This window comes from Lontra canadensis, unplaced genomic scaffold (assembly GCF_010015895.1).
Source record: "Lontra canadensis isolate GAN:19392208 unplaced genomic scaffold, GSC_riverotter_1.0 scaffold60, whole genome shotgun sequence".
Lineage (NCBI taxonomy): Eukaryota > Metazoa > Chordata > Mammalia > Carnivora > Mustelidae > Lontra > Lontra canadensis.
Window position 1 is genome coordinate 3,125,540 of NW_022631054.1, and position 25,305 is coordinate 3,150,844.

At 47.5% G+C, this 25,305-nt stretch overlaps 1 protein-coding gene across 4 annotated transcripts in view; it reads right to left on the bottom strand.

Annotated features, from left to right (window-relative positions):
- Positions 1 to 11,456: 11,456 nt before the first annotated feature.
- KIAA0319L (KIAA0319 like) overlaps positions 11,457 to 25,305 on the bottom strand; it is an 88,413-nt gene continuing 74,564 nt past the window's right edge. For all 4 annotated transcript variants that reach the window (XM_032877218.1, XM_032877219.1, XM_032877217.1 and 1 more), the window contains 5 exons: positions 21,294 to 21,436; positions 20,323 to 20,445; positions 19,681 to 19,771; positions 18,000 to 18,091; positions 11,457 to 12,704 (listed from right to left, as the gene is read on the bottom strand). In XM_032877218.1, the coding sequence (XP_032733109.1) occupies positions 12,517 to 12,704; positions 18,000 to 18,091; positions 19,681 to 19,771; positions 20,323 to 20,445; positions 21,294 to 21,436 (637 nt within the window). In that variant the 3' untranslated portion in view covers positions 11,457 to 12,516. The remainder of the gene's footprint in view (positions 12,705 to 17,999; positions 18,092 to 19,680; positions 19,772 to 20,322; positions 20,446 to 21,293; positions 21,437 to 25,305) is intronic.

Below are 25,305 nucleotides of genomic sequence, written 5' to 3' on the forward strand. Positions count from 1 at the left end.
AGTGAGAAATCCGGCTCCCATTATTAATATATGCACTTACTTTCTGAATTACTTACTTGCACAATGTTTTCTGTCTCCTTACCTTTCCGGCCACCCACAACCTCATTTGCTCTACTGCTGGGCTGCTTCACTGTGGTGCCCCTCACCAGCAGACTGCCTGGGCTCCAGGCACACCCAGTTACTCCACACCCTTTGCTTCCTCAAATGCTAATGTCTCTGTGCAAAAGTTGCTGGTGAAGATGGAAAAGAAGGAGTGGGATTCTGTCTTCAGTTAAGTTTAAAATGTTTATATTCATTTTAACTACTGCTATTAGAACTTATATCTACCATTATTTTTCTTTTCATTGTGATAAGTGTATTCTTTAATCCCCATCACGTTTCCCCCATCCCCCTCAACACCTGCCTCCCCTCAGGTAACCCATCAGTTTGTTCTCTATAGTTAAGAATCTGTTTTTTGATTTGTCTCTCCCCCTCCCCCCTTTGCTTATTTCTTCCCATGTATAAGTGACATCATATGGTATTTGTCTTTCTCTGACTTATTTTGCTAGCATTATACTCTAGCTCTACCCATGTTGCAAATGGCAGGGCTTCATTTGTTTTCATGGCTGGGTAATACTCCATTCATCTATCTGTGGGCACTTAGGCTACTTCTGTAGTCTGGCTATTGTAAATAATGCTACATTAAACATAGGCGTTCATGTAATCTCTTGGATTAGTGTTTTTGTATTTTGGGGGTAAATATCCAGTAGTGCTATTACTGGATCGCTTTGCATTTCCACCAGCAGTGTAAGCGTGTTCCTTTTTCTCCACATCATCACCAACTCTTGTGTTTTTGATTTTAGCCTTTCTGACAGATGTAAAGTGATAGCTCATTAGAGTTTTGATTTGCATTTCCCTGATTATGAGTGCTGTTGAACATATTTTCATGTGTCTCTTGGCCACCTGTATTTCTTCTTTGGAGAAATGCCTTTTTCTGTTTTCTGCCCATTTTTTAACTGGATTATTTTATCTTGTTGAGTTATCAGTTTATATATTTTGGATATTAACCCTTTATTGCTTATGTCACTTGCAGATTTCGTCTTCCACTTAGCAGGTTGTCTTTTAGTTTTATTGTTTGCTGTGCAGAAGCTTTTTATTTTTATGTAATCCCAGTAGTTTGTTTTTGCTTTTACTTCCCTTGGCTCAGAAGACATATCTAGAAAAAATGTTGTTATGGCCTGTGTCAGAGGAATTACTGTTTGTGCTTTGCCCAAGGATTTTTATGGTTTTAGGACTCACATTTAGGTCTTTAATCCATTTTGAGTATTTTTGTATATGATGAAAAGAGTGGTCCAAAGTGGTCCAGTTTCATTCTTTTGTATGTTGCTGTCCAGTGTTCCCAGTACCATTTGTTGTAGATACTGTCATTTTCCCACTCTGCGTTCATTCCTCCTCTGTCAAAGATTAATTAATACTTGTGGGTTTATTTCTGGTTTTCTGTTCTGTTGCGTTGACCTATATGTTTATTTTTATGCCACTGCTGTTCTGTTTTAATTCCTACCCACTTTGTAATATGACTGAAATTTGGAATCGTGATACCTAGTTTTTTCTTTTTCATTTTTTAAAAAAGATTTTATTTATTTCTTTGAGAGAGCATGAAAGGGAGCGAGATCACAGAGGCAGAGGGAGAAGCCAACTCACTGCTGAGCAGCGAGCCTGACGTGGGACTCGGTCTGAGGACTGGGAGACCGTGACCTGAGCCGAAGCAGTCGCTGAACTGACCGAGCCACCAGATGCTCCTGTTTTTCATTTTGAGCATCGCTTTGGCTCTTCGAGGTTTAGTGGTTCCAGACAAATTTTAGGATTGTTCTAATTCTGTGAAAAATGCTGTTGGTATTTTGATTCAGATTACATTAAATCTGTAGATTGCTTTGGGTAATAGAGCAATTTTAACAATACTTGTGCTTGCATCCCTGAGCACGGAATGTCTGTCCTTCTCACATCACCTTGAATTTCTTTACCAGTGTCTCAAAGTTTGCAAAGTACAGGTCTTTCACCTCTTTGGCTAAGTTTATTTCTAGATATTTTATTGGTTTTGGTGAAATTGGAGATGTGATTATTTTCTTAATTTCACTTTTTGCTGCTTCATCACTAGTATATAGGGATGCAGCAGATTTCTATACATCGTTTTATATCCTGCAGCTTCCCTGAATTCATTTGTCAGTTCGAGTAGTTTCAGGTAGTCTTTAGGGTTTTCTGTATATAATATCCTGAGTTTTACTTCTTCCTTACCAACCTGGATGACTTTTATTTTTTTATGTTGTCTAACTGCTGTGGCCAGGACTTCGAGTGCTGTGCTGAATAAAAGTGCTGAAGAGCGGATGTCCTTACCTTGCTCCTGGCCTTAGGAGAAAAACTCAGTTTTTCACCATCAACTGTAATGTTAGCTGTGGGTTTTTCGTATAAAGACTTTATTACGTTGAGGTGCATTCCCTATGGGCCTACTTTGCAGATGGATTTTTATCATGAACGGATATTGTACTTTGTTGAATGTTTTTTCTGCATCTGTTGAAATCATCTAGTTTTTATCCTCTCTTAGCGAAAACGGTCATACTGATTGGCGAATATTGAACCACCGTTCGTCCCAGGAATAAATCCCACTTGATCGTGATGCGTGTGTGTTTTTTTTAATGTATTGTAGGATTCCATTTACTAATACTTTGTTGCAGATTTCTGTATCTGTATTCATGAGAGATGTTGGCTTGTAGTTCTCTTTGTTTATGGTGTCTTCATCAGGTTTTGGTATCGGGGTGATACTGGCCTCATAGAATGAATTTGGCAGTTCTCCTTCCTCTTCTGTTTTTTTGGAGTACGTGGAGAAGAACAGGTACTAACTCTTCTTTAAGTGTTTGGTAGAATTAGCCTGTGAAGCTGTCTGGTCTTGGACTTTCGTTTTTTGGGAGTTCTTTGATTATTTATTTAATTTCTTTGCTGGTAATTGGTCTATTCAAATTTTGTTTCTTCCTGCTTTAATTTTGGTAGGTTATATGTTTCTAGGACTTTACCCATTTCTTCTCAGTTGTCCTATTTGTTGCAAGCATGTAGTTCTCATAATATTCTGTTACAGTTGTTTGTATTTCTTTGGTATTGGTTGTTATTTCTCCTCTCCCATTAGTTATTTTGTATATTTGGGCCCTCTTCCTCCACCCCTTTTTTTTGTTAGGAGTCTGGCTAGAGGTTTATCAGTTTTGTTGACCTTTTAAAAGAAACCATCATCTGGTTTCATTGATCCGTTCTGTTGTTTTTTTTTTTTAGTTTCTATAGCTCTAATCTTTATTATTTCCTTTCTTTTGCTATGTTTGGATTTTGTGCCTTTTCTAACTCCTTTAGGTGTAAGGTTAGGTTGTTTATTTGAGATTTTTCTTGCTTCTTGAAGTAGGCCTGTATTGCTATAAATTTCCCTCTTAGAACCACTTTTGCTGCGTCCCAAAGATTTGGGACCATCTTGTTTTCATTTTCATTTGTTTCCATGTAATTTTTTATTTTTTTCTTTGTTTTCTTGGTTGACCCCTTCACTTTTGAGTAGCATGTTATTTAACCTCCATGTATTGGTGGTCTTCCTGGATTATTTCTTCTGGTTGATTCTAGTTTAATAGCATTGTGATCAGAAAAGGTGCATGGTATGACTTTGATTTTTTTTTTAATTTGTCGACCCTCGTGTTGTGACCTAATATATGATATTATTCCGGAGAATATTCTGTGTGAGAAGAATGTGTATTCTGCTGTTTTAAGATCGGATGTTCTGAATAGGTTATGTAAATCCATCTGGTCCAGTGTGTCATTCAAACCACTGTTTCCTTGTTCATTTTCTATGTGGATGGTAAGTCCCGTCAATTTAAGAGGGGTGTGAAAGTCCCCTACTATTATTGTATTATTATCAGTAATGTCCTTTATGTTTGTTATTAGCTGTTTTATATCTGTGAGTGCTTCTATCTTGTGTGCGTAAATATTTACAATTATTATACCCTCTTGTTTGGTTGTCCCCTTTATTTTTATATAGTGTCCTTAGTCTCTTGACAACAGTCTTTGTTTTAAAGTCTGTTTTGTCTGATACAAATATTGCTACTTCACCTTTCTTTTGACATCCATTTACATGATAAATGTATCGTTATCCTTTTAGGTCTAAAACGAGTTGCTTAAAGGTATCATATAGGTGGGCCTTTGATCCATTGTGTTACTCTGTCTTTTGATTGAAGCGTTTAGTCCACTTACAGTCGAAGTAGTTATGGATAGGTGTTCATTGCCATTTTGTTACTTGTTTTGTAGTTGTTTCTATAGATTTTTCTCTGATTCTTTCTTCTCTTGCTCTCATGATTTGTTGGCTTTCTTTAGTGATATACTTGGATTTGTTTCTCTTGATTCTTTGCATATCTTTGCATATCTATTACTGGTTTTTCATTTCTGGTTATCATTAGGTTTGGCTGTAACATCTTCTGTATATTGTAGTCTATATTAAGTTGATGTTGCTTAGGTTTGAACCTGTTCTTTACTCCACTCCTCCCTATGTTTTAGGTATATGTTGTCATTTGCATCCTTTTATTTTATTAATTCCTTGACTTATTTTTATAGAAATACTTACTTTTAATTTTTTGTGGTAGGGTTTTTTTTTTTTTTTAATTTTTTATACTCCACTTAGGGTCTTTCCACTTAGAGTCCCTTTTTTTAAAAAATTTTTATTTATTTTTAAAATATTTTATTTATTTGACAGAGATTATGAGCAGGCAGAGAGGCAGGCAGAGAGAGAGGAAGGGAAACAGACTCCCTGCTGAGCAGAGAGCCCGATGTGGGGCTTGATCCCAGGACCCTGACATCATGACCTGAGCCGAAGGCAGAGGCTTAACCACTGAGCCACCCAGGCGCCCCTAGAGTCCCCTTTAATACTAATTTCTTTTAGGGCTCATTTAGTGGTCATGAACTCCTTTAGTTTTTGTTTGAGAAACATTCTCTCTCCTATTTTGAATGATAACCTTACTGGATAAGAGTAATTCTTGGCTGTAGATTTTTCCCTTTCAGCAGTTTGAATCTATCAAACCATTCCCTTCTGGCCCTCAGGATTTCTGCTGAAAAAACCCGATAACCTCTGGAGTTTACCTTATATGTAACTGTTGTCTTTTCTCTTGCTACTTCTAATTTTTTTTTCTTTAGCAGTATTTTTTGCCATTTTTAAAAAGATTTTATTTATTGGAGAGAGAAAGGGGGAGAGAGAGTGCACAAGCAGGGGCAGAGAGAGAAGCAGGCTCCCCACTGAGCAGGGAGCCTGATGTGGGGCTCAATCCCAGAACCCTGAGATCATGACCTGAGCCAGAGGCAGAAGCTTATCTGACTGAGCCAACCAGGTGCCCCTATTCTTTGCCATTTTTACTTATTTACTTATTTATTTAAAAGATTTTATTTATTTGACAGAGAGAGACACAGCGAGAGAGGGCACACAAGCAGTGGGAGAGGGAGGGGGAGAAGCAGGCTTTCCCACAAGCAGGAAGCCCGATGCGGGGCTCGAACCCCAGGATCATGACCTGAGCCGAAGGCAGTTGCTTAACTGACTGAGCCACCTAGGTGCCCTTCTTTGCCATTTTAATTCGTGTGTTTCTTGGTGTGGACCTCCTCAGGTTGAAGTTTTAGGGGTATCTCTGGTAGCCTCCTGGATCTGGGTATCTGTTTCCCTCTGCAGATTAGGGAAGTTTTCAGCTCTTATGTCTTCAAATAAATTTTTTGCATCCTTTTCTCTGTCTTCTGAGATGCTCTGTGTTCTTGGTGTCTGGTTCTTTTTGTTTCTGTGTTAAGGGTCTCATTGATATCATCCACTCTTATGTTCATTGAGTATCTTTATGAACATTGCTATAAATTCTCTATCAAGCATATTACTTATATACATTTTACTTTGGTCTCTTGCTGTGGTTTAGTCCTGTTCTTGAGTTGGGACATAGTTTTCTGTCTTCTCATTTCGTCTAACTTTGTGTGTCTGTTTCTGTGCATTAGGAAGGTTAACTACCCTTGCTTTTAACAGTAATAGCCTTAGGAAGAAGAGGTCCCTTAGTGCCCTGAAGTGCAGAGTGCTGTGTTCCCTGCTCCCGAGGGCCCAGCAGGGAGTATCTCCTCTGTGTGTTGTGTGTGTTTTGCTGTTGAGTCTGGCCTCTTTTTCCTTACTCTAGCTGCGTGTGGAGGTTCTTTTTGACCGTTGTGGGCAGTGTTTGATTCCCAGCAGGGGTGGGGCACATTGTAACAAGGTATGTGGTGGTCTGCTTGGGAAAAGAGGCCTAATGCCTCCTCCCTCCCCATCCTGCCACCTCCAGAGGTCCCATAAAACAGGAGTCAGGAGATACTTTGGTAGGGTTTGCACTGGTCTTTTGGAGTGGGGCCGGAACCACCAAGACTTATGGTGTCACCGAGAAGAGCAGATATGCAGAGGTGAGGAGGGGTGGGGAATGTTGGTGCAAGGAATTTAGGTAAAGTATCAGGGCAGGATCCCTGCTTGTTGGGTTTATACTGGGGTTTTAGGGAAGGAAATGGTGCCTGCCAGCTTCTTTGTTCCTGGAGGCATCTTTCTATGATCCCTGTTCTTCCAGGCCCTGCTCTAAGATTAGTAAGTCACTCACCCTCCCATCTACACCTGGTGTTTTTTTTGAAACTACTGCTTCCATGCTGTTTTTGCCTGGGCTGTGCTATCTCTTTAAGGGTGGGGACTGTGCTTTCTAAGGCCCTGCAGGCAGGCTCTCCTAAGAGCTGAGCATGCAGAGTTTTTAAAATGCTAGGCTTTAGGGGCACCTGGGTGGCTCAGTGGGTTAAGCGTCTGCCTTCGGCTCAGGTCATGATCTCAGGGTCTTGGGATCTAGCCCCACATAGGGCTCTCTGCTCGGCGGGGAGCCTCCTTCCCCGCCCCCCCCACCTGTCTCTGCCCGCTTATGATCTCTGTCAAATAAATAAAATCTTTAAAAAAAAAAAAAATCCTAGGCTTTAAATCCCTTTGGTTGTGAGAACTCACAAAATTCTGCCCCTGTTGCTTTCAAAGGCAAATAGTATAGAGATTCATCCTCCCTGATCATGGGCTGCCTGATGTGAGTCTTTTCACCACCACCCCTCACCCTTGCTCTGCACCACTGGCTCCCGTCTTCAGTGTGGCCCCTTCTCTTCCTTTAGTTGTGGAGTTTGTTCTGCCAGGCTTTGGATCATTTTTCTGTGTTATTTATATTGATGTGAGTGTTTTGCATCTGTGGGAGGAGGCGAGTTTCAGGTCCTCCTACTCTGCCATCTTCCCAGCTGACCTGTTTCTGCTGGTATTTCAGAGTTTAGGTACTGTGCTCTCTTTCCTTTGCTTTCCATGGAGTAGCAATGGAAAATTTTCTTCTATCTGTTTAAAAGTAGTAATACATTCCCATTTTATTTTTTTATTGATTTTACTCAATATTCATCATTTCCGTTTACCACCACCCCCCAATTGGTATGACTACCATCTAAATCTTCCTAGTAAGACTATTATACTCTTATGTTCCTTTGGACTTCCCAACTGTGCCAAGTTGATACTCTTCGGAGTTTTGATTTTAGATTGTTGATATAGTTCATTTTGTATTCCATTGGCCCTAGCTGTTGCAGATTACAAACTTTGCCAGAGTATTTTATTTGCTCACTTTTACTTCCTATAGCTCTTCTCATGTCTAAATTTATTTTTCATATTTTACTGCTTCTTCCAAGAGTATTTTTTAAATGGATCTTTTGTGAAAAATTCTGAAGCTTTGTATTCCTGAGAGTTTGGGGGTTTTTTGTGTTTCGTGTTTCTTGTTTTTTGTTTTAAGTAAACTTTGCCCCCGTTGTGGGGCTTGAACTCACAGCCCCAAGACTGAGTCACATGCTCCACTGACTGAGCCAGCCAGGTGCCCTGAGAATATTTTTTATTACATTCTCATGCTTAAATGAATTTGTCTTGATAGGAATTTTGAGTTCAAAGTTTCTTTTCCTTTAGCTTTTTGAAAATGTGATTCTTTGTCTCTCACTTAAGGATACTGTTAAGAAACCTGATGTCGGTCTGGTTCTTTTCTCTTTGTAATTGATCTGCCATTTCTCTTGGGAGCTGTCAGAGTTTTTGATGGTCTTAGATGGTCTTAAATGTCTTTTACTATAGTGTTTCTGTTTGTACATTTCCCTACCTTTTCATCCATGAATTCTTTCATTGTTAATTGTGGTCATTTTGTCATATCTTCAGATATTACCTCTTGCACTTTTCCCCTTTTCTTCGAGGACTCCCAGTTACTCAGATGATGACACTACTACTCTGCCCCTGCTGTGCAGAGAGCCCAATGGCGATCCCAGGACCCTGGACCTGAGCCGAAGGCAGAGGCTTTAACCCACTGAGCCACCCAGGCGCCCCTCCAATGTGGTTCTTGTTCCTGTTTCATATGGCTAATATTTCCCTCTACATTTATTTTGCTTTATTTTTAGTTCCTTGCCAGTGTGTATGTTTAGTTTGCTGTCCTTGGGGGCTGAGGATTTTACTCCTCAGGCAGCATCTGGTTACTTTGGCCTATAAGCTCGTCATGTTCCTTCACAGCACCAGCTCCTGTCTGGTGACATTTACTGATGAAAGGCCAGGGCCAGGGGCCAGGCTCTATCCTGTCCCAGCGAGCTTAAGAAGGGGAAAGTAATGACCTCCAGATATCATAGTCACTGTTGACCACTCCCACCAGTAGGTGTTCAAAGATTTACCTTCATATGCTTAGAAAGCAGCAGCAACTTCCCAGCTGTCATCTACCAGCCCTGGGGCTTTGGAGAAGGTTTTTTAATCCCAAGAGTAGCCTAGCCCATCCCTTTTTTTTTCAAGATTTTATTTGTCAGAGATATAGAGAAGGGACCACAAGCAGGGGGAGCAGCAGGCTCCTCACTGAGCAAGGAGCCCAAAGCAGGACTCCATCCCAGGACCCTGGGATCACCACCTGAGCCAAAGGCAGACCCTTAACCAGCTGAGCCTGAGCCTGCCAGGCATCACGAGCCCATCCCTTTTCTACCCCAGCAGAGCTTTTGGACTGCCCTAATAGTATCCCACTGACACCAGTGACGTATGTGACTGACGATCCCATGTACAGCAAAGGCAGACAATGTCACTGTCACGGATGCCCTACTTCCCAGTTTATGATGACCTTCAGTCTCCTAGGGGTTTTTACAGGATTTGGGAGGGATTTTTGGTAGATTCTGGGGAAGGGAGCCACTTCATTGTCTTAATAGGAGCCAAAGCCCATAGTATAGCTTACTATCTCTCTCAAACACACACACAATCTTTCAGTTACATTTTAGGTGTCTCTCTTACATAGTTTTACAAATATATTCAATCTATTAACTCCTGTTTGGAAGTAGTGGTGGTGGTGGTTTTAATACCCAGTCTGAGAGCTTTTGCCCATTTAAGTGTCACATTTTTAATGCTTTTTTCCCCTTCTTTCCTGTATTTAGTTTCATTGATTGATGTATTCTTAATTTTTTTTTCTCCCCTTGTCTGGTGTAGATGTTACATATTCTAGTTCCCAGTGGCTTTCTCAATTCTTAAAACATGAATACATAACTTAAACTCTAAAGCTAATCATCATTTTTTACTGTCCTCCTATGGAAGGATCTTAGCTTACTTTAATTTCAGTCATTACTTGATCCCCACCCCTCCCCCCATTTTTTGTTACTGTTCGGATTTTAATTCCTTCTCTTTATTCTACTCCCTAAGTAATATTACTGGGAACTTAGTGGGCTGTGTCCTCCTTGGGTGTCAGCTCAGCTCAGCAGTGATGAGATCTGCCATCTTTTCCCTTGTTCGACTGCCATTTCCCTTTGAGGAACCACGTCTCCCACTCTCTGTGTTAGCCTGTGCTCCTCACAGGCACACTGTGAAGTGTGGACCAGCCACTGTGCTGGGGACTAGCAACAGGACAATGAGTAAGAGGACATGGGTGCTTTTGTAATGCTGAAGGGGTATTTCAGTGCTCCTGAGCCGGAGGCAAATGGAGGATAGCAGCATCAGTTCCTGGATTTTGCCCTTTTTATTTATTCAGCTCTGAGACGGAGGCATATCCTCAGTGAGCTGTGGCTGAGGTTAGTTAGATATAGAAATGATACTCACTTGCCAGAACAGGAAAAATCTACAAAGCCAGTAAGTGGTCAAATCCTGTAGTTCCTTCCTGAATTCTTTATAGCTTTTCTGTCACACTCCGCTCCCCAGGTCCTGGTCACCTGCCCCTCTGCCTCCTCCCGTGTAGCCTGACCTGCACAACTGAGGGAGCCCATACACCCAGCCTGGAGCGGTATGAGCTTTGGCTTCTCCGATGACCTCCGACCACCTTCAGGATGGGACACCTGTTGCCTCTGTTGATGCTGCACATATATATTGTGCCTTTAGACCCACTGGTTCTCTCAGGTGTGGTCCCAGGACCAGCAGCAGAGCATCCCCTGGGAACCTGGTACAAAGGCACATTCTCCTCTTCCACCACAGACCTTCTCAGTCAGAAATTCTGCAGTTGAGGCCCCACAATGTCAAGCCTCCCAGGGAATTTTGATGGAGACCTAATAGACTCTGCAGGGCCCGAGGTCTAATTCTGTCATTCATTGTATGTAGACTGAGTTACTTCTTGCTATGCCTCAGTTTCTGAATCTGTTAAAACAGAGCCAATACTGCCCACCCCCAGTGGGTTGTTTTTTTTTTAAGATTTTATTTATTTATTTGACACAGAGAGAGATCACGAGTAGGCATAGAAGCAGGCAGAGAGTGGGGGAAGCAGGCTCCCTGCTGAGCAGAGAGCCCGATGCGGGGCTCAATCCCAGGACTCCGAGATCATGACCTAGGCCGAAGGCAGAGGCTTAACCCACTGAGCCACCCAGGCGCCCCACGCCCACCCCCTGCCGCCAGTGGGTTTTTGTATACAGGGCCTTGGGTACAGTATGAATGCCACTGTCCCCTCCCCTCCCTGGGTGTCCCAAAACTGTACACCAACCCTCCTCCCCCACCCCCATGCTGTGCAGGCTGCTCCACGAACACTGCAGTGTTCCAGGGGCATGAGGCTGCCCTTACTGCTTTGGAAATCCTAAAGGGAAGTGCAGGGGCCCAGCAGTCTCAAGTCTACACCCTGCGCATCAGGACACTTTGAATCCCCTGCTTGGCCAAGGGGGTGGGGGAATGAATCATTTTTGTGTTAACAGAAGGTATGGAGAAGAGGACAGAAAACCGGCCTCCCTGAGAGCTAGAGAGGAGCAGCTAGCCGGCAGGGGGCCAGGAGCGTGCACTCCTCCGCCCAGCCAGCAGCAGCAGCTGAGGCAGAATTCCCGCACCATCGGCCATACGCACTGACGATGCCAGGCCTGCAGCCTGCCTCCTGGAAGCCACCGCATCACCGGGATGCGCAGATGACTGGACCCATGGTACAGGTCAGCGACGCAGCACACCTGGCAGGCACACGTACAATTAAATAGCATGTTTAATCATCTCACAACAGACAGTAGTGCAGTAGTGTAAACTAAGTTTCTTTCCAAAAAGTCACTCCCCCGAAGCTCCTGTTCCTCAACACTCAGAACATGGCTGAGGAACCGGTGACAGGGCCAGAGGGGTTCAGGAAGTCTCTGTTCCAAGGAGCTAAAAGTCTGTCCAGGTCAAGGTTGCCTTGCAAGTAGCCGAGAGCCCTATGAGGAGCTGATGCGCGCACATTCTGACACACACGTGCAAGGGACACACGGAGAAGACGTAGGTGGACACAGAGGACCCGCGGTGGGGCAGTCACACACATGCGCTCATGCCGTCACCTTCCAGTCAGCATGTGACTGTCTCCTGCTGGCTCAGGGTGGGGGGGCCTGAGCCCTGAAGCGCTGGTCAGGAGGAGGAAGGGACACGTCTGTGACCAGCCCCATGTCTGACACAACAGTGCAGCCAGAGGGGTCCCTCCCCATTCCTGAAACAGCCAGTCCTCCTGGAATCTCGGCCGGACACCCACATCAGTGGTGAGGACGGGGGTGCCACTTCCTCTGGACCTAGTGAAGAGGTGCGTTCTGTCCCAAAGAAGGGAACAAAGAACATGCCCAGGCAATCCTGGGAGCTGGAGGCTGGGAATGCTTGGTTCTACAGCCAGGTGTTGGGGGCAGAGCCCGGCCTCCCTGTGCAGGCACCCTGGGAACAGCAACACTCCGGGCAGGGAGCCAGAGAGGAGGCTGGGAGCTGCCTGGATGGCCCTTGAAGGAGGGGAGGGGTTTGCGAGAAAGGAGGCCCTGAGGTGAGGAGGTTGGGGTGGAGGTGGGGCTACCAGAAGGGTTTAAAGAGGAAACCTCTTCATTCACAGCTTCATTCAGGGTTCCTGGAGAATGTCTCTGGATTCAAGTACCAGCAGCTCTGGTGGAGGGGATTAGGGTGGAGTGACCAGCAGACGCTGGAAGAACAGCTGCCCACACATGGGAGGTCTGAGGACCAGCCCGGCAATGCTCTGGACCCTGGCACTGCCCACCCCTACCCTGAGGAAGCAGACCAGGTGGCTACAAGATTTCCTCCCGTGGGCTCCTGGCCTTGAGTGGGGTCTGCCCGTTGGGCACAGAGCCATTCTGACCATGGAGGAGTTTGCCCTTCTCTCGGTCTGGCCACGTGAAGATGGCATCATCGCTGTCCAGCTCCGACTCGGAGCGCATCAGGCTGCTGCTCAGCATTGGGCCTTTCTGTTTGCTGCCTGCAAGAAACCGAATCCAGGGTCAGGAGCACACACCTTCCTCGGCTTTAGCCAGGCACTGTACCCTTCTCCCAGCCTGAAGAGCAGCAGAGGGACAGGGAACGTCCCCGCCGCCTGTCCAGGCTGCAAGGGGCTCCCTGAGTCCTTGTCCCAGTCCTGGTTGGCTGGAACAGTTCCTTCAGGAAAGTCACACAGTGAGTAGATGGGACCGACAGACCTGGGGCGCAGCGTGGATTCCTGACCTCCGGCATCTGTTAGCTCCGCTTAGTGCCACCCAACAACATTTCTCCTCGTTGAAATGTGGAATGTTTTATCATCTCACCTCATGAACAGAATGGAATTCCCACAGGAGGCAGGAAAGCACAAGAGGTCAGCTCTAGAGGAGGAACTTTTCACCATGTCCTGGCTCAGCATGGATGGCAAAGGGCCTGCCCGAGTTCCCCACACTGAGGGAGGATACAGCCTCATGCCCCAGAGGGGTTTGCTCCGGCTCCATGGCGTGCGTGCGTGCGTATGGGAGGCGGAGAGCAGGCCCATGCCTCCGAGAGGTCGCTCCTACTGAGAGCGCCTGACTGGAGTACCGGGACTCCCAGACACAGTCCCAAGCCATCAGTTCATCAGAACACACAAACAAGGATCCATAAGGAACACCTGAGGTCAGAAAAAATGCTTGAGATTCTGCAAGCCATTGGAGTCACCTTCATTCTGTGTCATCCCTAAGGCTGCAAAAGCTGTGCCAGAAAAAGCCAAAGGCAGGCAGAGCCAGCAGCACAAGGAGCCGGACATGCCCAGGGCGAGGACCCAGCATGGCAGCGCTTCTGGCCCCACACCACCCACGCTGGACCTAAACTACCTCCTTTCTTAAAAAGGTGACCAGACAGGTGAGGTGTGTTTGAAACCCCCATATCCAACAATCACTCTCCCTTTCCTCTGGGCCCACCCAGATCCCCCCGAAACTCCGAAGGAGTGTTTCTCAGGATTCTCAGAACGTTTTCACGTCATTCTGGGCAGAATGACATAAGGCTGACACCAGCACCCTGAGCTGCTCCAGTGTGGTGGAGGACAGTGGCAAACATAAGAGCAAGGTCCCCCCAACCCCAGCTCTGCCCCTGCAGCTGAAATATCCTTCTCCTTCTGTCCTGTGGGGGCAGGCCCCTCCAAGGACCCACATGAAGCTTCCCTCTCTCAAAGCTGGTCCCGAGCCCCTCCTTCCCTCACAGCTGCTGAGGACAGGAACCCGAGCCTGGCTCCACAGTAGATGGTCTCACACGAACCTGCCCACACGAACTCCTGCTCTGCCTGGAGAACAGCGATTTCCCCCACTAACCAGTACAAGCTGGGCACGGACCAGAGCGTTTGCAGCGGCGCTCCTCATAACAGCCAAAAATGGAAAGAACTCAATTGCCTGACGACCGTATACCCGCCAAAGACATTCACACAGCGGAAACGACACAGCAGGGAAAGAACAGACTCGTGCTCTACCTAACAGCACATGTGAACGTCGTAAATGTAATGGTGAGTGGAAGGGGCCAAATGCAGTGACTCCATTTATATGAACCACTCCAAGATGGTAGAAGGAAGTTGGCAGGGGGAACGCAGTGACTGGAAAGAAAGGGGGTGGATTATATGGGTATGTTCACTTACCGAAAACCCATCAAGCTGTCCTTATGATCTTCTGTACATGTTAGATTGAACCACAAAAAAAACCCACCATTTTTAAAAGTCAGAGAGTCAAATACCCGTAATTTTATATGGTTCAATCTCATATGCTCACTAGAAAGCTTTGAAAAGTCAATAAAATAGCGAAACAAACCCCAGAACCACAGTTGCTGAATGTAAACCAGGTCTCCTGAGGGTGGTCATCCCTCAGGCCCTGCCTGGTGGCCTTCGGCGCTCCAGCTCCCCAGAGACCCCTCGTCCAAGCTCAGCGTGGCTCCCGGCAGACAGGGTCGATGCCCGCTCACCTCCACATCCCAACATGGCCTGCTAAACCCACGCTTCGAGCTGAAGAACTGCCATTCTAAGCCTTATTGCTGACAGGCTCGAATCCCATTCTCCCTGTCCTGCCAGTGGCTCTACTCTGGGTGGCACCCACTCATGGGCCAAGTCTAGGACAAGAGCGGGGCTTCAGCCTGGTCAGCTGCATAAGCCCAAACGCCCAGGGACTCTCACTGCTCCCTCAGCTACACATTTCCTGCACAGAAGGGCCCTCCTGGCTGTCCTCTGGTCTCACCCTGGTGACCCAGATGCAACTGGCCACCGTGGGGCTTTCCCTTGCCACAACCCCTTTTCACTGGACATCTGCCTCCTTTGCATGTTGCCTCTTCAATCCAGCACTTTCTCATGCCCTCCCCCAGCCTTTCCCTCTACGCTGTCTTGCCAAAGCAACTCCCTGTATCTCCCACCCTCTCCTTTCCCCCCACTCCCTCTCTCCTCCTCTGGAGCTTCACCTCTATCTTCTTTTCTGCCTGCAGCCTTGCCCTCCAGCCCCACTCTGCTTCTCCACAACTCACTGCTCCACCCGTAAAGGACTTCTCAATAGTCATGGTCCATTTCCTCACCGTGTACTCACTGCCTGAACAATCTGCATTTCTCTTCTGCTGCCAGTCCCCATCCTACTCCAGCTCTTTAGATGACCAGAAACTTCTCTAGTGATCATGGAAACATTCTGTCTTCTGCAGCTGCAGACACTCCTGACCATTCCCTAATGATGCCCCCCTCCCTCACTGATGGTCCTTCTCGGGCTCTTCAGTTCTGGACTCTTCTTTTGTCCCTCAGTATCCTCCCTAGAAGGGATGTGACCCACTTTTGTGTTGACCCTCATCAGTATCTAGAAGATTCCTACATTGATGCTTGGCAGTTCAACCATTCTACTGAGTTCAACTAAATTCATCTTTTCTTACCCAAGCTATCACTGCTCCAATGCCTTAATTCTGTCTATGGAATCATTCTCTGTCCCTCAGGTCAGAAGTCAGCCCTAACCTTTCCTGTCCCTCCATCCTCCCTCCATCCTCTTGACCCCATGCTGGTTGAGCCATCGTCACCTCCCTCTTAGACCACTGCAAAAATCTCCCTGCTGGCATCCACTAGACTTTCAAGATGACACTTCTCGTCACCATCAGAATTCTTAACTCCTTTGGCTGATTTCAGTGCTTTTACACTTTGGTCCTTGTCAGTCTTCCAGCCTCATTTCCTCAGCCCCATTCACAAGGATCCTAACTAAACACTACTCCTCTCCAGCACTTCCTCTCCAGTACCACCCGGTCCACACATTCTCAAAGCAGCAGCTCAGGGACCAGACTGCACGTCTGCTTTTCTTCCACACCCCTTGGCCAGCACGCTCTGTACTGCATCATGTCTTCCCTGCAAAGGCACCTGGAATCTCTGGGCCTCCTTATGTCATCACCTCGCCACCATTAGGACATCCTATCGAATCCTTTCACCCATTCTTGCCTCTCCAGTTCCCTCACATAGCAGTCGGGGTTTTTAAAGATATAAGTCAAACAGATCATTTACCTCCTTAAAAAGTTGCCCGTGGCTCCCTATTGCTCTCAGAAGGAGCGCATAGCCAGGTCCCTGCTCACCTGCGCAGCACTGACCCTGTGCTCGCCATGTCCAGCAGGTCACCTTCTACTTCCTCAGATGCCTCCGCTCCTTCCACCAGCTGGGCCTTTACCAACTCTGCTCCTTTGCCTGGACTGCTCTTTCTCAGAGTCCTTCTGTGGCTAACGCCTACTCCTCCCTTGAGTCTCAGTTCAAGCGTTCTTTATGTTCCTGTGAAGACCTTTTATTACCACATTCTGCACATTTGTGAGTCCATGTGTTTCGTGTCTGTCTGGGAGAAGCTGCACAGGAGCAGTCTGTTGGTGGGCTCACCGTAATGTTACCGGTGTCCGGCAGAGGGCCTGGCACACAGTGGTCTCTATCCATGTGCACTGAGGAGTAAGACACAGTCCCTGCCCTCAACGATTCCACTGACTGGTAAGGGGACACGCAAGTAACTAGTATAATACAGGGAGAGAAATGCCAAAACAGACACGTGGCAGAGAGATGAGCACAACGTGAGCAGGTTAAGGGAGGGATGAGAAGGAGCTTTCTGGACAGAAATATGAACCAGCAGAATTCGCTGAGGAAGAGAGAGGTCAACAAGGAGGAAGACCTCAGAGAAGCAAACAGATGAAAGGTCACTCAAGGCCACGTCGGCCAGACCCAAAGTCAGCCACTGAAGGGTTTCAAGGGGTGGGGAACCTTTGGGAGTCATGTGAAAACAACCTTGGCAGCTATGTGGAGGGTGGACTGTGCATGTTTTTACCCCCGACCCCTCTCCCGCCTGAGGACCCCACATCTCCTCCAGTGCCGCCCCGCAGACTTCCCGAATCCAGCTGCCCGGGTGCAGGCCCAGACCGCCTCAGAGCATTTGTTTTCTTCTGATGTGCCTTTGCTCCCTCTGTAGCCTGGAATGCCGAGGGCAGAGCCTGTGTCTTGGAACGCTTTGTACTCCCCTTCCGCCTCTCCTAATACAAAGCTTTAACTATGAGTGCTGTTTCGTACTTTGTCTAAGAACAGTTCTGCTTGCCAAGTGTTTAGGAATAGCTCTACCTAGAAGCCCACAGATACTCGATGCCTACCAGAGCCTCGGTGCACGGAAACCTTGCCAACGACACCAGGCCAAGGAAGGGCGCCCCTGCCCACACCCTCACCGAAGCCACCTCAAAGCTGGCGCAGTTGGTGATTCTTGGGTGGGAGGCACCAGACAGATGGGCCCCCGTGCACCAGAGCCAGCAGGCAAGCTGCCCTCCCGCCTGTCCCTCCTGTGGGACAGCAGCAGAGCTTGTGCGTCTGCCAAATACTGGCTAGAGGAAGATGGGAGAGGAAGGCCCACGGAGGAGGACATCTAGAGAGCTGCCTCACCTTATTGTCTGCCCAGAAAGGACAGACTGGTTAAGGCCTAAGAGACCCAGGTCCCTAGGCCTGATAACCCGGGACAGCCTGAGGAGCTGAAAGCCAGGAGGCAACCCTGAGGCAAATGAGCAGGCCAACAAGAGCCAGAGGCTGAGTCCCTCGGCAAAGTGAAGCAATCCTGAGAAGCAGCCCCATCTCAGAGCTCATCCAGCACATGGCTTCTGCCAGGGTGGTGCCAGGTCAGCCCTCCACCTTCATCAAGCAATAGACAAAACGCTTTTCCAGAATGAACAGCTGTTAGCGACAGATTTAGGGGGGAACTAATGACGGCGGCTCTTCACAGGGAGAGTGCACGAATCTAGAGGCCCCACCCCTAACCCCAAGGGCCACTACCTGCTCGGGAGGTTGGCTTCAGTTCCAGACTCTCCTGATCTGTGGCATCCAGGATCTTGTACTTGCTTTTCCTCTTGGGTTTTCCTTTCTGCCTGAAAAACACAATCCCCACCGCTGCTCAAGAAGGGGGTTCTGTGTGAGACTCAGGTAGCTCAACACAGGGTGGCGGCCAGATTACGGAGAGCGCCTGTCCCCTGTGAGCTGCCTAACAGGAAGACAGTTTTTTCCCCTGTGCTTCCCAGCCGAGGGACGGTGGCAGCTGTGACTGGTTCTTCACATACTCCTCACCAATTCCGGGAAGGGAAGGGAACTATGACTATCTGACCAAGGAGTCACCACTGCACAGTGCAAGGAATCAGAGATTGGTTAAAGACACAGCCGTAACGGAGTACAAGCTCACCATGCTCCCCACACGACAGCTGAGGGGAAAGACGCTTGGGGCAAGAAAAGCAACTTGAGTCAGAATGCCAACAAAACGAGGAGATGGTGGACTCCTATCCCATAGAACCATTTTCCCCAGTGTGAGATTTGAGCTGCTTTTATGTAAAGGGGGGAGTGAGAGGAGGCTGGAGTCAAAAAGTGACTGATATCTACAGACGTCCAAGAAGGCTGTGGAACTTTGTCCTTGGTCAGTTGATCTCTGTAGGAATCTGCCTGTGAATCTTGAACACAGCACAGGCATTTCTATATGTACTTATCTTCTCGAGGTAGGTAGGTAGGTTTCAGGTAAAAAAGCAGTTTTGTAAATGTCAGTGATTGGTATGCCCATGTGCAGGGCTCAGCACAGGTGCCTAAGCTGTAGGTCACAGCAGCAAGGGAAGGGAAGCAACATGAAGTCAGACATGCTCCGTTTCTCCCTATTAATCAAGAGAACAAGAAACTGATGCTTGAGGGGTAGAGCGTTGAGGAAAGCATTAAACCAAGCTATTAATGGTGGTAATTTTTTAAAACGGTTTTCACTTTCTGTGTTTTATGTGCAGTTAAATTGCAGGTTAAATCTCAGCTCTGCTACTAATTAACTGTGTGTCCATGGACAGGTGAGGCCATTTTCCTGAGCCTACATTTCCTTAGCTGTGAGATGAGAAAAGGGGGTTATATGCATTAAAAAAAAAAAACAAAAAACTATCTACAAAATATCATCCTGGTACTTGGCACAAAGTAATGCAGAAATCATACTTATTCTTAATAATGAAAAAACATCTAATAAACATACCCTAAATACCGTAAGACTAGATAAGAAGATTCCAACCAAAAACAGCCCAAATGTTTAATCATGACTAACCGAAGTCCACAAATATGTGGAAACATGTAGACACATGAATCCCAACTAGAAAGAAGGGCAAAAGAATTGAAAACTCATGTGTTGAGGCAGGTGTGGAGTAGAAACACAGCCCTAGAGAGGTGAGCCAGGCGCACAGACAGGCCCTCCTGCTCCCACCTGGTCATGGCCACACTTCCCAGGCTGCAAATCGGTACAGTGACAGCCACTTGGCTGAGGGAGTGCGCCCCGGTCCTCAGGAGTGGGAGAGGGTGACGAAAACCTTTTTGCACCTGCCTCGGGTCATGACAGGAAGCAAGGGATGCCAAGACTCAGTGTCTTCCATGTGGAAGATGCCAGATTCCTACCTAATGAATACACAACTAGAAGTTTTAATGAATTTCCGAAGAGACTCTATCTTACCTCTTACAACAACAGATCACCGTCCAGGACAGGATTCCCAGGGCAACAACAATGACAAAGGAAGCAATGATAACATACAACACGCTCCACTCTGCCAAGAGAAACAAAATGGAGAGGGCTGTGAAGACAGAGGCCAGGAGGGCGGCCTGGGGTGCCCCGGCCTCGGCAGGTGGCTTGGCTCTGCGGACAAGGCAGCCCCACAGCAGCCCAGCGCAGGGGAGACCTTGCAGCTGTAGGCAGCTGAAGCTTTCAACCTCCTGCACTGTCCTTGCTGAGCCCGTGGGGCAGAGGGGCAGGCTGTAAGGAGCTTTCTTAGGGGGCCGGGGCACCCAGAAACCTGAGGGCTCCCACCAGGCTGCCGCACAGAGGCACTCCAAAAAGGCGGCCGTGCAGCTGATCCGACCTAGGCTGCAGTTTGCACTCGGTCGGACTTAAGCCTGGTTCTTCGTACAAGCCCGCTGCAGAATTCTGCTCTAACCCAGAGCAGCGTGGAGGAAGGAAGTAAAAGTCCTCTGCAAACAGAACATACACAGAGTTCTCCTCGCTTGCTCATCTGCCTCGGAAACACCACCACCCACCTGCTCAACTCAGAACTGCGTTCAGCGCCAAAGCCACCGGCACAGTGCCGAGCAGAAGACTCACCACAGTTGCTGTCTCCATCCCTCAGCTGCACCTTGATGAAGTTCTCCATCCAGAAAGGGTCGCAGATACAGCGTTTGGTGAATGAATCACAGTGGCCATGGTCAGAACAGTTCAACTGGCACGCTGAAAGCAGCGGGAAAGGGGACGGGGGGCAGGAGTCAGGGCTGGCCCAACGGCTGCCAGCGCACATGAGGACGGAAGGCGCCCCTGCCCTGTGGTCTGCGGTGCCCCTGCCTGGGGGCCTCTGCCGGCACGCACGCCGCCCGGCCACGGTGATGGTCATAGGCAGATCAGCCAGAGTCGGGATCAAGGCCACTGGCACAGTCCAGCTGTCCAGCTTTGCTGCTGCTCCCTGGGGGACGTTCTTAATCTCTCAGCGCCCACAGACCCCTTCTGTGCATCCCATTAATGCCAATATAAAATACACAGTATTATGAAGGAGAGCAATGATATTGCACGTTTTTGAAATATTTAAGAATGTAGTTTTAAGCTAATAATATATGTGTGTCTTTATGAAAACATTAAGTAACCAGATCTAACAGCAGGTCTAAGAACTGCCATAATTTTGAAGTAATGATGAGTAAAAATGACATTTCGTCATGTAATGTGCTATATACTACCTGTGATCTCTACTGCCTTAAAAGTCACAGGTTCAGTTAATACTACTGGGGTTTTTGCCTACCTTCATAATAGCGGGAAGTAATGGATTTCAGTTAGAGGTGGGTGAAAACAAAGACGTCATTTTTATCGCATTCAAGCTCCTAGCCCGCTGACCATTGTCTCGCGGGCCCATGGAACCCAGGTGAAGAACCCCTGCACCGAGTCGGGACGCTTTCAGGACACTGCTGGTGGAGCAAAGTGACTGTCTCCATGCTCCTCGAAAACAGGAGACGAAGCCTGAGGACAGGGAGGCTGCGGGGAGCTGTGGGCACTGGGTAGGCTCTTCTTCCCAGCTGCCCAGGATTACTCACTGACAGTATTGATTTCCAGAGCTCTGAATATCAGAAAGTCTGCTTTTTGCTTCCGCAGCTCACTCTTGAGCATCGCTGCCACCTCATGGCCTTTGAAGATCTGGTGGGGAGGCTCGTTTTGAACAAAAAATACCATCTTGGTGCTGCAGAGACACGCGACAGTGTGAATGAGTGGAAGCCGTGCCCAGCAGCGGCAGCTACGTTCGCTACAGAGCACCGCGCGCCGTGCTGGACACTGGGCTAAGTTCTAGATTCCTTCTCCCACCGCGAGCCAGCAAGAAAGCTGCTCTCTGTGTCCTCTCCATTTCACAGAGGACAGTGTGGGCTCGGAAGGGTTAAGTAACTTGCCAAGGATCACAGAGTTAATCATGGCAGAGCCAAATCCCAATGCTGAGATGTCTGACTCCAAAACCTATGCTTTCAGAAATGCCCTAAGCTGTCCCAGCTCACAAGAGGACCTATTCCAAACCAGTCACTGGAGGTCAGGAAAATGGGGATTTGTTTGGTTACTATATGTCTGCTGCCAGCCTTTAAACAGCTGAGACTGTAGTGTGGGGCTGTTGCATTTATGTCTAGGTTACCTGTAAGACAGACCACAGTGCTCTGAAAAATGTCTGCTGTCGGACAGCATCAAAGCATTATCCATGGGAGCACCTGTGTGGCTCAGTCGGTTAAGTATCTGCCTTCAGCTCAGGTCATGATCCCGGGGTCCTGGGATCGAGCCCTGCATCAGGCTCCCTGCTTGTGCTCTCTCAAACAAATAAATAAAATCTTTTTAAAAAGCGTATAATCCATGGATCAGAACAGCCAAATGATCATTACTACACAGCAACAAGAAAGACCCTACACAGTGGTGTGGTTGGTGCAAGACCATGCTACCCCATGTCCAGAATCTGTTTGCTTTTCTGTCAGTTTCTGTCCAAGGCAGACCATGTTTGACCTCACATTTATGTGGGCACAAAGTCTGTTCTCTATGCCTCGGTCTTCACCCCAGGGAGCCCATGACTCCACATTACTCTCACAGCCAAACCTTTGCAATCAACTCAGAACTGCGTTCAGCGCCAGTGGGTCACACTGGGTTGTAAGTGCATCCAAGATAGCGATCCCCTTGGCACACAGGGTGGCTGCTGGGACCCGGAGGCCCTGGATCAGTTCCTTCCGGTAAAGCAGCCTCATCAATTTACCCCAAAGTGCCCCACACATGGCATTGCTTCCTGTGTTGGTACGACATAACTGGTTAGGAAGCACTGTCATAAAAGACTTTCTGTAAGTTTGCTGCGTGGTGAGATGAACAGTGGGGTATTATAAATTCCAGAATCTAGAAACAAACCTTTGCCATAAAGGGTCTGTGGTTCACTTCTCATTATTTTCTCCCAGTTACCTAATCCATGCTGACAATTTCAGTATCTCTCTCTATACCAGTAACCCTCAAACCTTCACCTCTTCTCTCCTTGTCTCTCCTGAATGACCACATCTACAAAAGCTTGCTAGAATACCCACCCCATCTCTCTTTCAGGCACTTCCAATCCAACAGGTCTCAAACTTAAAATAAGCACCAATTGAGCACACTGTGTGGTAGGGACTGTATAAACATCCTCTTATTTAATTCTCAGTAACAATCCTATGAAAGGGGACTAGCATTTTTACAAGTGCACACCAGGTTCAGAGAGGGGAAGTGCCTTGTTCATCATCCCAGAGCTGACACTGACAGGTTTGTCTGGTGTCAGGCTTGTGCTCTTTCCCACTGTCGTATATTCCCTGCTTACCCATCCTCCTCCTGAATTCCTCAACTAGGCCAATCAGCCCAAGCCAGAAACCCAGAACCACTGTGATCCTGCATCCTCTTCCAGGTGCAGTGAGGGTAAGTGTGCCAGCAAACCCTTCCAGGACACTTCAGCAGCACACCTGCTCACGAATTAGCATTGCGTCTGCCCCGATCCCCACCAGTTCTGGTCAATCCAAGCAGCCACTCGCCCTGTTCCTACTCCCAGGCAGCCAGCAGAGCTTAAAGAGAAAGCCCTAGTCATCACACTCTGACCCAGTGAGCCCCAACTGTGTGCGTGTAGAGAGCTCTGAAGTTTCAGGTGCCCGGACCTCACTCCGGACCAACTGAATCCGAGTCTTGGTGGGGGAGACGCAGCTAACGGCGTATTCAGGAAAAACTCCCTGTGTGGGGAGACGAACCATGCAAGACTGTGGACTCTGAAAAACAATCTGAGCGTTCTGGAGGGGCAGGGGGAGGGAGGTTGGGTGAGCCTGGTGGTGGGTATTGTGGAGGGCACGGATTGCATGGAACACTGGGTGTGGTGCATAAACAATGAATTCTGGAACACTGAAAAGAAGTTTAAAAAATAAATAAAAATTTAAAATAAAAATACCAATCTCCAGGTGTTCTGTCAGGTAGCTGGAGTTGGGAACCACCACTCTCATCTCCTGTCTCTAACTTTGCCTCAGACCTCAATACTGCTCAAAGCTAAAACCCTTTTCTGGAACTCCTATTCCCAACCTTTACCATTTTCCTCAGGCTACCCACCTCCTTCTCACCTCCTCAAAGCAGATGGCCTTGCCTCCAGTTTCAGAAACAAAACCCAGCACACTGGTACCAACGCTGTCAGACACCATCCTGTGTGCTTCAGAATCTATCCATTATAGCACATCTGCCCGCCCTTCCTCCCCCCTCCAGAGAAAGTGCTGCTGCTGCTCCGCCCACAGCTGGGCCCCCAGACCTGCCCCCATTTGGAAGCCACCTCCCCAGCCTCTACCTTCTACTTTTCTTCTGCACCTTCCCTCAGTCTATAAAAGTACTCAAGTATTTCCTGTCTTTGAAAGGTGTTCTTTCAACCTCCCATCTTCTCTTCAGCTCCAGGTTATATTTACCATCTCTGTATCCTCCAACCATGACATGAATTTGCCTTCTGTCCCCAACATCGAAGTAAAATCCTCTCACTATACTTCCAATGATCTCCCAATCAAAAAGCCAAAAAGCCTGTTTTATGTCCTCACCATACTCTTCCTCTGTGGCATCTGAACCCTGTGGCAGCCCCCACCTGCCAGCAGACTGCTCCCATCTGCTTTTCCTCCCGCCTCTACTATTGGTTCCCAGTTGCCTTTGCTGGCTCTTCTTTCCTTGCCTCCTCCTTAAATACTGGGGTTCTCCGGCATGCCGGACACTCCCCCAGCGTGACTCATCTGTCCTCCTGGCTTTGATTCCTGCCTGTGTGCCATGACTCCCTATCTCTGGCTTTTTTTCCCACCCCGAGTTCCAACCTATACTTGCCACTGTCTGATGAAATATCTCTACATGTTACCCGTGAGACAACCAAAATTCAACAGTCAAATTGAACTCATTATCTTTTCTTTGAAACTGATTCCTTCTGAATCCCTAACTTCAGTAAATGGGTCCGCCATCTGTGCAGGCGCGTAAACCTAAAGCCTTCGGTTTGATGCCTCATTCACCTCCGCTCCCAGAGGATCCCCAAGTCCTTCTGATTTACCTGTTTTCATTTCTTCTCCTCTCCTGTTATTCCATTGCCACTACCTTAACTTGGGTTTTATTACCTTTTTACTAGACTAGTTCTAGGCTCCCCAACCCTGCGTCTCTCCCTATTTTGGTTTAGCCTCCATACTACTGGTCTTCCTAAAACAAAACAAAAACCACATTTCCTTGCTTCAAAAACAAAACAAAAACTTCATACATATAAAACTTGAGTCCTCCCCTTCCCAAACTTTTATAAAAACGAAACTCCTTGGCTTGCTTGTGACTGTTGCCCATCTGTACAGCTTGTCTCATCTCCCCCCTTGTCCTGGGGCCTAGGAAGTGCTCTGAACCAAAGGACTTCTTCCAAGGGAAACTCTGTACTTTCATATCACAGGACCATGGCTCATGCTATTCCCCTTTTATGAATTTCCTCTGAGTCTTTCTATGCTTGCTCGGTGGAAAATCTTTGGACCACATCCTGCCCCTACTCATCTGGAAGAATTAATCGGCCTTGCGCATGTCTCCGTGATACCA